The sequence below is a fragment of the Mesitornis unicolor genome, unplaced genomic scaffold (genome assembly GCF_000695765.1).
Source record: "Mesitornis unicolor isolate BGI_N332 unplaced genomic scaffold, ASM69576v1 scaffold44484, whole genome shotgun sequence".
In the NCBI taxonomy this organism is placed as follows: Eukaryota; Metazoa; Chordata; class Aves; order Mesitornithiformes; family Mesitornithidae; genus Mesitornis; species Mesitornis unicolor.
Window position 1 is genome coordinate 5,715 of NW_010181713.1, and position 15,224 is coordinate 20,938.

At 43.4% G+C, this 15,224-nt stretch overlaps 1 protein-coding gene across 1 annotated transcript; it reads left to right on the top strand.

Moving 5' to 3' along the window:
- Positions 1-383: 383 nt before the first annotated feature.
- On the top strand, positions 384-15,039 carry RPP30 (ribonuclease P/MRP 30kDa subunit; the record flags this gene model as incomplete). The annotated part of the gene is made up of 8 exons (XM_010183494.1): positions 384-465; positions 1,400-1,455; positions 1,769-1,825; positions 2,540-2,614; positions 3,174-3,245; positions 8,942-9,031; positions 11,583-11,699; positions 15,010-15,039. Coding segments are annotated over exons 1-8 (579 nt in total), but the record flags the coding sequence as incomplete, so codon positions are not given.
- Positions 15,040-15,224: the final 185 nt, after the last annotated feature.

The window sequence follows — 15,224 nt, forward strand, 5'->3', positions numbered from 1 at the left end:
AAAGGCCCTGGTTTAATCTCCCTCAGAGCCAAGTCTGATCTTCTTCGGGGACAGGTTTGGTCTCCGTCAGAGCTCCGGCTGAGATCTGACAAATTCCGCACACAGACTTTCTGCCGGGTCATCGCAGCCGTGGTGGAGCTCCTCCGACCGAGGAGTCCCCGCGATGGTGTGAAACGGCCTCTTCATTTGCCGCTGCCGTTTTGTAAATGCAGCGGCCGGACATCGCCGGGCTGACACCCGTCCTGCCGGCCGCAGAACCCTGCCCGCCCGGGACGGGAGGGGCGTGGACTACAAGTCCCAGGCTGCCACGGCAGCGGGGAGGCGGTGCCGGGTACTGCGCCGTGCAGTGCCGGGCTGCGGCCCGCCCCGTCGCTGAGTACAGCATGGTCAGTTTCGCCGACCTGAACCTGCCCCAGGGGCTGGACAAGAAATCCCTACAGAGCCTGCTGGAAGCCGCAGCGCACCGTGAGTCACTGCCCGGGAGCGGGGAGGTCGGCGGGGCTGGCTCGGGGCCGGTGGGCCTGACCTGGTGAGGGCTGGGCCTGGCCAGGAGGGCAGCAAGAGGCGAGCGGCAGCCCAAGCGGGCCGATGTGAGCGCAGCGGGAGTCTCCAGGCTGAGTTTTCCCTCCCTGTAGGCTTAACCTCGCCGTCTGGCCTCCCCTTTCTCCTCTCTGCTCTACCTGTTCAGCTGGGGTTTCTGTAAGTGAAGCAACCAGTACTGAGATCTGCCTAGCGCTCAGTAGCAAGGAGAGCTCGTGTGGTGCCTCGCAGGCTCTGTCTCTGCCTGTTTATCCCGGTGTAACAGTTGAGGTTTTTCCCTGCGTGGATACATTTTTCCCCCTGTACTTTCTTATGGCCTAAACCTTTTTTTTTCTGCAGAGCCAGGTGCTGCCTGTCCAGCGTTTGGGGGTGGTTTGCCTTTGGCAAGTGTGCAGTCTTCCCCTGATCCCTGCCTAGTGAGACCTTTTCGTCAGTTTTATCAGGATCATTTTGAATGCTCACCTTGCCTCCTGTAGCTGTATCTCTCCCAGCTCTGTGTTGTCTGCAGTTTTAACAACTATCCTGAATGTCCTGAACCATTTTCCCTAAAGAAAGTTATCAACAGGACTGAACTAAGGCACAATTTTTGGGAACCCCAACCCTGTTATTAATTTTCATAAAGTTCTGACATTGAGTAAGTGTTGTCAGGGCTGGGGTGTGTTAAAGGCAAACAGTTTTTTTCTTATCTTGAGGCACTTTTTGGGTGAATTAATCTCCAGAAGAGATTATGAACGGTAAATACGCATGTGATTGTTAATTTTGATACATTTAAGTGATGAGTGTTTAGCGGGTTTCTGTTTGAATTTTTTTCCATTAGTTCTCTAGACCAAATATTCTTACTGTGTGTTTACTTTTTCAGTGGGATATTCTGCAGTTGCTCTTAATCATGTCATCGATTTTAAAGAAAAGAAACAGGTAATCTTTATTGGGGTTATTTGTTCGTAGTGTGTTTTCTCTTGTAAATCTACAGGCCTTATTACATGCGTTATCTGCAGAATGCACATCTAGACACAAGTACAAATGTGTGCACTTGTGTCAGAACTCCCGTTTTATGATTCTGTATGATTGCTCTGGAGTTAACATTTAAGGTTGTCCGTGTATTGTCCCTGGGAAATAGTTTTGTTAGCATGGCAGATTTCTTTTGAGGATTGGAACACAGATTTTGTTTACGTTGTAAACTTAATCCATAACTTTTTTTTTAGAGAACTTTGTTTTGTTCTCTTTTAAGGAAATTGCCAAGCCAGTGTCTCCTTCAGAGTTGTTTCCATCTTTGCCTATTGTACAGGTATGTCTAGTTACATTGTGTCTATGTGTTATTATTCTGAGTTACGTTTTTTACCTTGGTGTTTGTAGATGTGATTTTGAGTATTACATGTCTATCAAAAAAGAGAAGTTTGTCCGTTGCTTGATTGTTAGAACTCCCACCACTGGAAGAACAATAGAGTCACATTAGAGTAGGGTCTGTTCGTTATTTTAGAAATTACTAAAGAAATGGCTTCATATTAATTTTGAATCTTACTGTAGTTGAATAATTGCAGTATAATTCTTGAAATGTGAGTTTTGGAAATAACTTCCTAATTTTGATGGAGCAAGATTTGGATATAATGAACCAAGCCTGTATTTCAAATCACTGACAAATGTTCATTCAGGAACTGCTTTTGTTTGCAGTTGTGGCCTGCCTGGGGAACTATAGCAGTATTAAAACATACTGAGTTTTTCAGCATGGTTGGTTGGTGGGTCTCGTTCTGTTGTTCTTTCTGTCATTGTTCTTTCTTCATTCTTTCTGTCATAATTCATTCTTCTTTCTTGGTGAAGGGCAGGTGTAATATTAAACAGATCAATATAAGATAGAGAAGGGTAACTGCACACTTTAGAAAAGTAGTATAGGCAAGAATATAAGCAAGGCATTATTTTCTTTTTCATATTGGACAGGGTGAAAGTCACCACAAATTTTTGCTTTGGAACTTTTAAAGTCTTTCTTATTATTTCTTTTTTGTAGGGGACGTCTAAAAGAATTAAAGTCTTAACGCGTCTAACACTTGTTGTTTCTGATCCTTCCCACTGTAATCTCTTGGTAAGTAAATCTTGTGTATTACTTTCCTGTTTTTAATTTCCTTTTCTTAATTATTGAAAAAAACTTTGGAAATCGTGTGGGAAGAACTTAGTGGATTTTATAGGACACTCAGCAGTGATTTCTCAGATCACATCTTTAGCAAACAATGTGATCACGAAGAGATGCAGACTTAAAAAACTTGATATAGCTTCTGTTGATCATTTGTCAATATGAGACAACAGTTCTGTTCCTCGGTTCTTTCCTTTGATTTCTGGACGTCTGTGCATAAATTACAGGACCACATGCAAGCCTTGTGTCTGTTTATGTTTTAGTGTTACATGATCAAAGCAAAAGGTGCAAGTGCCTTGCTAGGTGGGTGGGACAAGCCTCAAAATGAGAATGAGTGACTCACAGTGTAACTCATGACAGAGACCTACTATGTAATTGGATGATTACTGGCTTTCTTTTAGTACTTGAAAGAGAAAATGCAATTTGCTTCTCATTATTTTGGTCACAATCATTGTGCATAGCTTTGGCATCTTCCAGAATTCAAGGTAGGAATTGTTTCTTCCTTTTATAGAGATCAACATCTGCAAATATAAGGTTATATGACATCATAGCAGTATTTCCGAAGACTGAGAAGCTGTTCCATGTAAGTACAATCATTGAAACAATAATGCTCTTTCAATAACTTTTAATGCCTGGGGCTAGTTTGAGTACATGCTTTGTTTTGATTTTATTGCCCATTTTATGCAGACCTGCATGTCACGGGGCTGATTAAGCAACATAGACTGCTTGGTCACTTGATAGACTGAGAAGGCTGGGAGGGATTCCCGGAGGCTGCAAGACTTTGAGGCGACCAGTTAAAGTCTGAAATGTCTACCTGAAGAATGTACTTGTGCGCCCCTATGCGTTCCTTTGTGTGTCTGGTACTCTACTGAATACTCTCTAGTGAGGAGAGAAAACATCTTTCTTTTTTCTTTTAATTTATTTATATTATTTATTATATGTATTATTTAAAAATAGATAGATATATATACACACACACACTGTTAGGATGTAGAAAACCTCTGTCTTGAGCTTTAACTTCTCGTACTCTGACAGCTTCTCTGAAACACATTTGCTATCTTCTGTTGGCACTAATTGTTCCTGGTCTCTGAAATACCAGAGCAAGTGGGAGAATTTCAAAGCAGAACTGATGTGGTTCTGAGAGTTGCCTTCTTCCTTTTAGTCTTAGGTCATCTCTTGGAAGTTCATCCAGATGAATAGCTGATCTCTTTTTCTTTATTTTTTTTCCTTTTATTTCTTTATTTTAAATCCAACAAGGAGCAAGAGCTTACGATACAGTGCTAGTTCCAGTTGTCATGCCATCTTATGAACAGATAAAATAAAATTTCCAAAAGTGAACATGCCTGATTAAACATAATAGCCCTTGCTCCACTACCAGACTTGCTTTGTTTTGAGTGTTTTGGATGCACAAGCTAAATGAGAGAAGCTTCACTTCTGTGACTTCATGATTTGTTTGTTACCTTGCTTGCTGGGAAAACCACTGAGGCTGTAGAAAAGTAGAGCAGCTACTTGAAGGGCAAATGGTCATTTTCTCACATAATTTTTATCCTAGCTGTTCAGAGCAAACTTGCAGCTGAAAACGGCTTTCACAGAATTCTTAAGTCTTTGAAGGGGTTGTTGTATCAGTGTTACCAAGCAGATGCTGATGTCTGCAGCAGTGCTAGCACTCCGAGTGAGAGAAAATAGGCTGTGTGAATCGTTCTCAAAACCTCTGTTAGGACTAATTTGTGACCTCAGCCCAATGCTGTTGTTTCTCACGTTGGTTTATGTTGATGGGAATGCAGATAGTTTGAACAAAACACCCAATACTCTGTCACTTCTATGATTTTAGAAGAACAGGATGTTGCAAGTGGTTTTGACCATGAGCTGGTTTGGTCCATTTCTGCCATTTGACTGAAGAAGACATTTATTATTTAGAGGTGATACCTAAATACAGGGAAGTACAGTAATTCTCCAGCTGTTACTAACAGCATCAAGCATCATATTGTCCTCCAACTTTAATTCATAGCTGCTGTATCTTGAACAGACCCTTCCTATCAGAAAAAATCCTAGTGTTAAAACACCATCGGAGACGGAATGATCTCAGCTTGGCTTGTTGGGTTATAGGTGTTCATTATCTCTGTCTCTCTCATATTTTAATTAAATTGTTCTCAAATACTTGCTAACAACAGATATGAGTGGTCCGATTGCATGGAGCATCTGAAAGCAAGTTACGTTTTTGTCAGAATGTTTTTCTTGAAGAACCCAAAATTGTTACATCTGACCTGTTACAATCTCATAAATAATAACATTAACTCTGAGCTGGAAAAGTGGGTGGAAGCAGAGCATCCCACCTCTGTTAGCCTTGGCAGGCAGCAGGCAGGCATGGAGTTTAGAGCAGAGTGAAGAAGGTGCAGGGACACCAAAAGCAAACATTAATGTCTTTGGAGGAGTGCTAGAATTTACTTCGAAAGAGAGCTTGTCAGTATAAAACTAACAGTATATAACTTTAAATAGGTTAAAGCTACTTTCTATTGCTGCTGAGTACCTGTTTTGACACATTAAAATTATATCCTTCTGCTTTCTCTAAATTATTTCCCCTTTTTGAAAACTTGTCCAAGTACAAAGCAAGAGGCTGTAGGAGAAGGTGAACTTTAAAGAATCTTTCAGCAGAAGAATTTAAGCGTTAATTATAACAGTTACAGCTTAATGAAACTCATTTCTGAATGCTTTTATTTCCCTTGCAAGATTTTAGGACTCTTGGGGTTGTGAGAGAGGTGAATAGTTGTTAAACACTTTTGAGCTTCGGTCTCTGGCAGCAGTGTAAAATCTCACTTCTCAGGTGAGCTCAGTCAGTTTGACGTGTGTGTAAACAGGCACCTGAAGGGGGTAGTCAGCAGGGGCGTGCTGTGCTGTCTTGGGAGGAAAGGGCATGCTCTCATTTAAGGGTGGGTATTTTTTATTTTCAGCTGTGTCGTGAGCTCTGCAGTCAGCCATCCAGCTGTAGCAGTGTTTAAGCCAGCATTAACAGCCACTCATTTCTGCAGGTCACTGTCCACTCTGCTGGTGAAGCTGCTCGCTTAGCTGCGTGGCAGTTTGCTTCGAGGAACACACTTCTGGCTGCAAAGTAACCGGAGTTTTTTGCCAAGTTATTTTGCAGGCAGATCTGCTTTCCCGCTCCGATTCATCACTCAGCCACGTGGAGAGTTGTGCTGGCACAAAGAGGATGGCTGTGCCCTAGGCAGGCCGGTGCAGATAGCGGCTGTTGGAGCTTCTGGACAGCGTGTGAGGAAGGGAGCAGGACTGTTGATGAGACCTGCTTCATCCCTTCCGTGCTGGCAGCACTTGGAGCTGGAGAGGAAACCCAAGCATGTCTCTTGGAAACCACATGAAGTGAAAGGCTTCATCCTTACATGTTCCCATTCAGGGCAGATTTGTATTTTTGTCTTTTTTCCAAGCTTCTAGGTTTTCTAACTCTCTCTGGAGAGCTGTGTCAATCTCATAGGGATATCAACAAGGGCACTGGCACAAGTGCCATTACACATGGAGTTTCGGCATATACCTCAGGCTTTTATGATCAAGGCTCAAGGATCTTTCGTTGTAAAGGATAAAGCCTTCCAGGGTGGCTCTTGCACCAAAATTACGAAGTTATTTTAGAACTGGCTGTTAGTAACTCAACGTTACCTCGAGAGCATCATCTTTCTCACTAACAATTTGGCACTTGGATTATTCTCCGTAGAACAGGATTTTTCATGTTTTTCTAAAAAAAAATACATGACCATTGGAGATGTGCTCTAATTTTAGCGTGACCCAAAACCACTGTGTGCCCTCTTCTCATGAGCCAGGGAAGATTTTTTTTGTGACTGTGGCAGTGATGTGTACTGAAAGATATGCTCAAATTCTCAAAATAATTCATATCCTCAGGGGTATGAGGAAGCTGTATTCGCCAAGATAATTGTAGAACATGCTTCTCCTTTAAGTCTCCCAAGAGGATTGTTTTGGGCTGCAACAAGAATGCCCACTCCATGCCAGTAATAAGGTCTGTGCCTGTTGCTTTTCAAAAATTTTGCTTTTTAAGATTTCTGACTGTTTTAATTGTATGAGATAGATCTACCTGCTGTTTGTAAGCAATTAGCAAATCACCAGTATCTAAAAAACTTGCTTCTGCAAGTCTGAGGATGTAGTGCAAAGCCAAATTTCAGCGTTCACTTCTTAAAACGTTTGCCAAAGCTTTCTTCAGGCCATCCAGGCAATGGTGAATTTGTGTATTCCTGCCTGCATGGAGTTTCCCAGCAGATGGGGCTCTTGCCTGCAGTGTGGCCAGGCAGGTGCTGGGCTTTGCAAGTACTGCATAGCATTTTCTGTGTGAAGTTTTTGCACTTCGGATCCTTTCAGCAGACACAGTAACCTTAACTTGCCTGTGTGTGTGACTTGTCCAGGAGCCAAAGCTAGGCTGAACACTGGAGTGTTTGGAGAAGTCTGCTCTCCAACTTTCCATGCCGCACAGGAATTCCTCCTTATGGGGAGGGAAGTGTGGCTCTTAATTTTGTTTTTCCGTGGTGGTGTTTTTCTGAAATGTTCTTGTCACTGGAATCCTGTAGATATCCTGGCATTTGGATCACTCCCTTTCCCACTGTCCTTAATTTGCAAAATGGAGTTTTCCAGTGTTTCTGGAGCTGATTAGGAAGACTTGTTTTCTCATTGAATACGGCAACATGAATGTTTCTGATGTGTATTCTTGCTTTTCTTAATTTTCAGCATTCTCTCTTCCTGAATTTCCTATGGCCTCGCTGACATCTTTTCTAGGGCGTGATTCAGAGCTATTTGCTCTGTGCATGTTCCCGTTAAGCACCTCTGTCTAGGTGGTAGTTTGTACTCCATGTAAGAAAAGGATTAAAACTGGCTGTAGCTGGGGTAAACCTACACATGCAAGTCTTATTTGGCGCAATAGATTCCAACTGCGTCCTGCCTAACAGAGTTGATGAAGGTAGGGCATGAGCATAAAGTTTAGACTGAATGGCCTGGCAGAGACGCTTTAACATCAAAAACCTTGTGGTTTGCTGGATCTGTGAATTGCCTGCGTGTGTGCTGTGGCTTTCTTGTCTAGCAAGGAGTGCTGTCAACAGCTAAGAAATGTTCCTGAAGCTGGGCCTCTGCTCTCATCTCCATCCAAATTTCACGTGAACAGACTGGTAGAGGAACCTACCAGTCTGCAACTGCACCGTGGCCCAGCCCTGGGACTCCCCGCAACTCCCACCAGTTCCATGACGGTGCGAGGAGGGACGAATGGTTGGCGCCTGGCCCAGGCGTATTTGGAGCAGTTGCTGGCAGGTTTCTGACAGCAGAGAGTTCCCCTACGCGTAGAAAATTCCTTTTCAACATCTTCAGCCTATTTTATCTTCTTTGTTACAACACTGCTCACAGACGTTAATCTGGCCCTGTGTAATCATCTTTGCAGGCTAGGCATACATAAAATTCCTGCGTGTCTTGTGTGCATGAGATTATATGTAAATCAAGGGCTCCTTTTTATGTGCACTTAATTTTCTCTGTATGTCAGAGATTTCTCTGTATGTCAGAGATTCCCTGTCCTTTGTTCATCCCTTCATTCTTTTAATACAGGCTGTAAATTGTGATGTGGATTCAAAGCTAAGCTTTTAAACTATGACCTCCAGTGCCGTCTTGAGATTTCTCCAGACGTGTGGCTTTCAGGAAGGGCTGCACATTCCCCACCCAGCCAGGAAAGTGAGGCCCCGTGGGCAGGCCTCTGGTACTGGGCACATGGCACCACCAGTCACTGTCTGACATTCTGCTTCTGTTTTACTCTCTTCTTGATTGCTTCTGGTACAATTACTTAATCCATAAAATAAATGGTTGCCACACTGAAATTAGAGAGTGATGGGGTAACGAGCAGTTCCCGGGCTGCTCCTTTTGTAAACAGGAGTTGTCATTGATTAGCTGTGAGTTCTTTGCCAAAAGCCAGCATTGCTTCTGCATGTCTTATGTCAGATAAAAACAAAGCAGTGAGTCTTGCCTTTGGGTTGGTCATTATTTTATTGGAAAAGTAGGTCTGTAAGTGAGATGAGGCTTGGATTTTAAGCCTGAAATGCTCAAGCTGTGCACATGTAGCCCTGCTGTTTTATTGGCATACCTGCAAGGCATAGTACCTCTTCATTGTAAAACGGAGCTCACCCTGGAGAGACATTTGTTGCAGTAAGAAATGAAGGAGAATATCAGTGCAGCTAAAACCGGTTATGCATTTTTTGGCATATCTAATAATCTGTTCCTATTTCTTTGCTGTAGATTGCTTGCACAACTCTAGACGTGGATCTGGTATGCATAAATGTAACAGAAAAGCTTCCATTCTACTTCAGAAGACCCCCTGTGAATATGGTAAATTTACATCTAGATTGTTTTCTTGCTGTTAAATTCTGTACTTAATGTCAGTCTGATTTGGATACCCTACCATTTCCCTCCCACCATTCCCATCCAAGTGGTTCTTTTATTTTCTTGCATAATACAAAGTGTTGTTTTAGATGTCCTTCACTTCAAGGCCTCCACTGTAGCGTTTAGTACACAGCGATGTGTGTTCTTTCTTTCTCTCCTTCCTCTCCCCCACTTAAAGCAGAAGTGGTGTTCCCAAGGAATGGAAGCGGAGCCTTAAGGCCACTGCTATGCTAAGCAGTGAGATGTGGTGTCATTGCTGACTGAGCTTCTTCCCAGACCAGAAGTGGTGCAGCTGTGTCACAATAGATGCAGCCCTGTGATTTAAAGGACAGGAGACTGTGAATGACAGTGTTAATTTGGGGAAAAGAATGTCGTGCTAATTATTTGGAGAACAACTGTATTGAATCCATACTTAGACAAAGGATCTTGGCAAATGAACCAAATGTGGAATTGCTAAATATCTACTGTGGGACACAAGGTGACTATCAGCATGGATCAAACATTTTGTTAATACAATTCTGCCTACTGTTGGTCATTTACCAGAAAGCTTGATCTGAACATGTTCTTAGGCAAACTTTCTTGTTTTCCTCTGAGTATATGTCAAGGTTCATTCCACATGGGTGTTCTTGGCTGATGTCGTTAGTGCTTAAAAATTTAAATTTGGAATTGGCTAGAAACCCTGCTTCCTCTTCCACAGAAAGTTTAACCCAGAATAAAAATTTAAAAATGACTAGAATTAATCTTGAAACATATTGGAACTGGCACAAACTGGAACACAGGAGGTTCCACTGAAATTTGAGAAGAAACTTCTCAGTGAGGGTGACAGAGCACTGGACCAGGCTGCCCAGAGAGGTTGTGGAGTCTCCTTCTCTGCAGACATTCAAAACCCGCCTGGACGCCTTCCTGTGCAACCTCATCTGGGTGTTCCTGCTCTGGCAGGGGGATTGGACTGGATGAGCTTTTGAGGTCCCTTCCAATCCCTAACGTTCTGTGATTCTGTGGAAGTAATACCTTGCTATTTACTACAGACGGAATTTCAACATTCCACTTGGAACTACAGTTTTGTATGAAATGTTGTTTGAAAGTACTCTAGCTGCCTAGAACTCCAGCAGCTGATCCAGGTGAGCAGCTGGGTGGCTCTTGGAGCGCTGTGTTTGGAGACACTTTCCTTACAAGCTACTTCCAGCTGCAAGGCAGGCTGTCTGTCAGACTGGTTTTGTGCATCCTGAGGCAGTCAGTTTTGGTGGTTGTAATGCCAGACAGACATTCTGGCCGGCAGCTGAAGTGATGGGGATGAGGTTAAAACTCTGCCTGACTGGAAATTGGTGCATTGCCATCACCTGATTTGGTTTTGATAAATTCGAGCTTCTCCTCTTGTTTGCAGATGTTGGATCAGCTCTGTAAAACATCTCATGTGCACACAGCTGCTGTTGTGCTTGCATGCAGAGGTCATGCATGGATGGGAGCTGGATTAATTCCATCTGTGTTCAGTTACTGGACTCTCTTAGAGTATTAAAAGTGAAGCATTTTTTTCATAATATGAGTATAAAGTGTAGAGTAACATTTCAGACGAATGCAGTATATGGAACAAAACTCCTAGCTTTGAATTGTCATGTGCACACAGCTGCTGTTGTGCTTGCATGCAGAGGTCATGCATGGATGGGAGCTGGATTAATTCCATCTGTGTTCAGTTACTGGACTCTCTTAGAGTATTAAAAGTGAAGCATTTTTTTCATAATATGAGTATAAAGTGTAGAGTAACATTTCAGACGAATGCAGTATATGGAACAAAACTCCTAGCTTTGAATTGTCTTTATCGCTCGTAGAGTAACATTTCAGACAAATGCAGCATATGGAACAAAACTCCTAGCTTTGAATTGTCTTTATCGCTAACCCACTGTATCCTGTAGCAAGTTGCTTCACCTTTCTCTGCGTGTTTGCAAAAAACAAGAGTACTAGGCTTTTGGTGAGGTACTTCTAGATAGCAAAGGATTTTAAAACAGCTGAAAAATATAATTAGTGTTACTCTTTGGAATCTCTCTTGTAACTCACTGTTATTTGACATTGTCACAAAGACCAGAGTATGCTGTGAGACAGGAGAGAAGGGTCCTCATTGGGGCTCGTAGGCAAGGACATATTCCTCATCTGCAAGGTGTGGGAAGTGGTGGTCTTCCTTAGAGCAAGGTGTGTGGCTAGAGGAGGAGGTTCCTCAAAATGTCAAGACTTGTTTCCGACCAGCAGTGGTTACCTGTTCTTTCTTTGTTAAACCTCACTTCTCTGTGATCCCAAGATTCAAGTACACATATCTGGTGTACAGCGAAACCTTCTTCCCCACCCCTTTCGTGCTATACTGTGCTCTTGCTGGAACAATTCCACCTTAATTTTTTCATATATAACACAGTTAAACCGAGAATAAGCTACATCAATAATAGACAGCAGTAGTTAGATTGTTATGCTTCTCTCCTTTTGATTTTTGATCACTCTCTTTCATGTGAAGGCAATAGATCGAGGCATTTACTTTGAACTTCTTTACACGCCTGCCATCAAAGACTCCACAATGAGAAGATACACAATTTCAAATGCCATCAGCCTGATGCAGATCTGCAAAGGAAAGGTAAGCTCTCAAAGTGAAAGCAAGCTCATTTATTCAGTTCAAATTCTTCTGGAGCTGTACAGACTGAGCCATTTTAAATGAGTTTGTTGCTGGGGTTTCTGAAGCTGTGACTGAATCTTTGCCTACTAATATAAGGACACAATTATTCTAGCTCCAGATACTTCCAGCCATGCACCACTGCATGCCTTCTTCTTAAGCTGTCAAACTGTTAGATTATTTTTTTTACTTATTTATTTATTTGTAGAACAAGCTGTCTGTTATTATGGTATGCAATACCCAAAACAAAAGGGGGAGGGGGAAAAAAGGTGCCAGAGATCTAGGGTTTGCACTAGAACTGAAATCTGCACATCTCTGAAATCCCCCATCTCGTATTTCTGGTTGACCAAAAGTTCATTTTTTGATAGTATACCTTGAAAATGGGGTGTAGAAAATAAGAAGAAAAAGGAGAAATCTTGTTCTGTTAACCAGTTAGTGAATTCCCAGTGTACACAACAGACCCAACAGCCAACTGGCTGTCAGCCAGGGCTTTGCTGCGGTCAGATCAACTGCATTCTTCCCTGCTACTGAAATCCAAGGAAGAAGTAATGCAGCTGAGATGCCTGTAATCTATTGCTTTCATGCCTTACCTCCTCCCAGGCTATGCTGCCTGTCATGCTGTGTCCTCTCAGGCCATGGTTGTTTGGGTTTTTTTAAGAGGAAAGCATATCATAATACATAACCAAGTTAAAGAGACGATAGCTCCCACCGCCTTTATTGAAAGTGGCCTTTGCCACAGTTAGCTAGTCCAGAGAAGCCAACATTGGCATTGCCCTGCAGCTCTAGTCTGAAGTGGGATAAACAGCTTGGAACGCCAATGTTAGAAGCAGATAAGTGTTACCTCAGCTCCCCTCAGGCATGGCAGCCGATTTCATAGGACAGCAGAATGGGTCAAACAGTTTAATTCCCTTGGTGCTACAGGAGAAACTGCCTATTTCTACAGCCTTCCTTGAGAAGCCCAGCTCTGGGAGCTAATTGCACAAAACACTGACTTGGAGATGAGGTACACACACAGAACCCCTTTCCTTTGGGATTCCTCTTTGAGGGGTGTTTCCTCTACACAGTTAAAGATGTGCTTCTTATGCAACTGTTGTTTGTAGAGCATCAGTTGAGTTTGTGTCACAGAGCAAGTGAGAGGTTCAGGTGCTTGATTGATGCACAGTGCCCTTTCTTTATACATCTGCCCTCCATCATCAGTGCCTGGAAGGTAAATCAGCAGGAGCTGGGTTTGACAAGTTGTGAGGCTCTGGAAGAGACAGGAGAGGACTGCTAGCTTGTCTTTATTTTTTTTGCCTCCAGGCTCAGTACCTGGTGGGCCAGCAGAGATGGTTATTAGCCGTTACTGACACATTGTCTCCATCACTTATGTAAAGACCTGTTTTTAACGAGACATGTATGGCTGATCCATAGGCTGCTTGCATTAGCACCTGGCTTGCAGCTCTCACCTTCTGTAAACCTATAGTTGCTGAACCTGTAGCAGCTTTTGGATCCCTTTGTTCTTCCTCTGTTGTAGTAAGGCAGAGAAACTTCTAGAAATTTACTTGTATCCTCAGAGCTGCCATTGGAGGAGCATGGAGTTCTGAAAACATGTTTAAAAGCTCAAGGAATGAGGGACGGACTCACCTGCCTTGCCAGACAAAAGATGTGCATGGCCACAGTCCCTCACCTCCTGTGTTTTGGTTCCTGAGTGTGGGTGCTGTGCCTGGAGCAGTGCACTTAACAGCTGCTGTCTCCTCTACCTGGGGAGATAATGTTTTGCCTTTGAGTTCTTCCCTTTAGCCCTTCCCTTGGATTTGCCTTTGCCTGCCTTTCCTTCACTCGCTCGCAGTGCTCTTCTTGTCTGCTGTTGTCTCCTCCTCCTGTCTTCCCCATCCCCTAACTGGAAGCCAGCTGCCTTTGAACCAGGCAGAGCACATCTCCGATGCACAGCAGTGAGACACAATCCCACACTGGTTCAAGATGGCTCACACAGCTGCTCTGGGAGCTGCTCCGAGCCTGGGAGACAGCTGCTGGTTGCTACAGCTCAGAGCAGGAGAGTCAGATTTTCACAGCAAACTCTTGCAGTCAGCACCACTGAAGCTCAAAAGCACCCTTGGGATCTGTAGTGCAGTCATTTTAAAGGTGAACTGCGCAGAAAGAAATGTCCCAGGCCCCATCATAATGTGTGTTGTTAAGTCACTTTGCATGTAATGCTTCTGTTTTTAGCTTTCCTTATGCTGAGCCAGAGTTGTCTGTCTCATCCTTTCCTGCTCAGCACACAAGGAAACCTTGAGCATAGTATGAGCATGCACTCATTTCCATGCAGATAGCTCCCTTGCATGTTGAGTTCCAGCTGTGCACCGAGCGTTTTCTGCCAGCATCTGCTCTGCTCTTTGTGCTGGGGAGGTGGCAGGACAAGCAAAGCATCGTGGGGAACACATCAAAAGCCCCACCTTGTAACTGGAGGTGGTGCGATGTGTTGGTGGTACTGACGTCAGAGAGGGAAAGTTTTTCACTGTCTCAGAACAATTCTCATTCCCACCCACTCAAACAGGAATTCCCAAAGCCTTTTATTCAGCATAATAAAAGGTGCAAGGAATTTTTTGCTGCTGCAAAGTTTCCACCTGTGCAAAACAGGCTCCCCCTGGGTGAGCATCCTTGGAGGTTTAATATCAGAAGAGCACTGGAAGTTGAGCTGTGCTGTCTGCCAGCCCCTGAGCAGTCTCATACCTGTTCTGCAGAAACCCTTTGGGAGGGAAGGGAGATGGGTGTCTCTTTCCTAAGTCCATTTCTGTTACTGCTTAGGCCAAGTTGTCATCTGTGTGGGGCCTCTTTCAGCTAGTGTAAATAAAGGGGGCACTTCTTCACACAGTGTGTGCAACTCTGCATTTCTTCTTTACCCTTAAGGTCCCTTTAAAGTTCACTGAGAGATACAGGCTGATAGGTGCTTGCTTGATGCCATCACTGACATTTTTACTGCTTAGCCTATCCCTCTAGAAAGCGCAGCGCTTATTCAACTCGCACCTATCGGAGAGGTTTGTGACTCCATGGAAGGGTCTGACCCTATGCCCCGCTTTCTGTAGGGGGCAAGGAGATAACCTGGGTTTATTCATGTCCCCAGATTAAGATCCACACACATGAGCTCCCCTCATATGAGGGCATCAGATACTCTGCTGGTTAGCTGGGCTCTGAGCCTGAGCTTAGCTAATGCTCATAAAGTCTTTGCTGCTTGCTGGCTTTTTTCATGTCTTGATGCTGTCTGACAGATGAGTGTTTGTTCTCTTTTGTTTTCCAGAACATTGTGATATCTAGTGCAGCTGAAAGGGTAAGTCCCAGATTTTTGTTGAAGCCAGAACCATTTCAGTATTTCTCTGTGGCTGAAAATACAGCTTTAATTAATATATTAAAGTTATACAAATTGCAAATTTAAATATTATTACCATCTTGTGGGGTTTTTTAAAAATCAGTCTGTTTTAACAGAGAATTGTATTGTGGGTTGTGGGGTTTGGG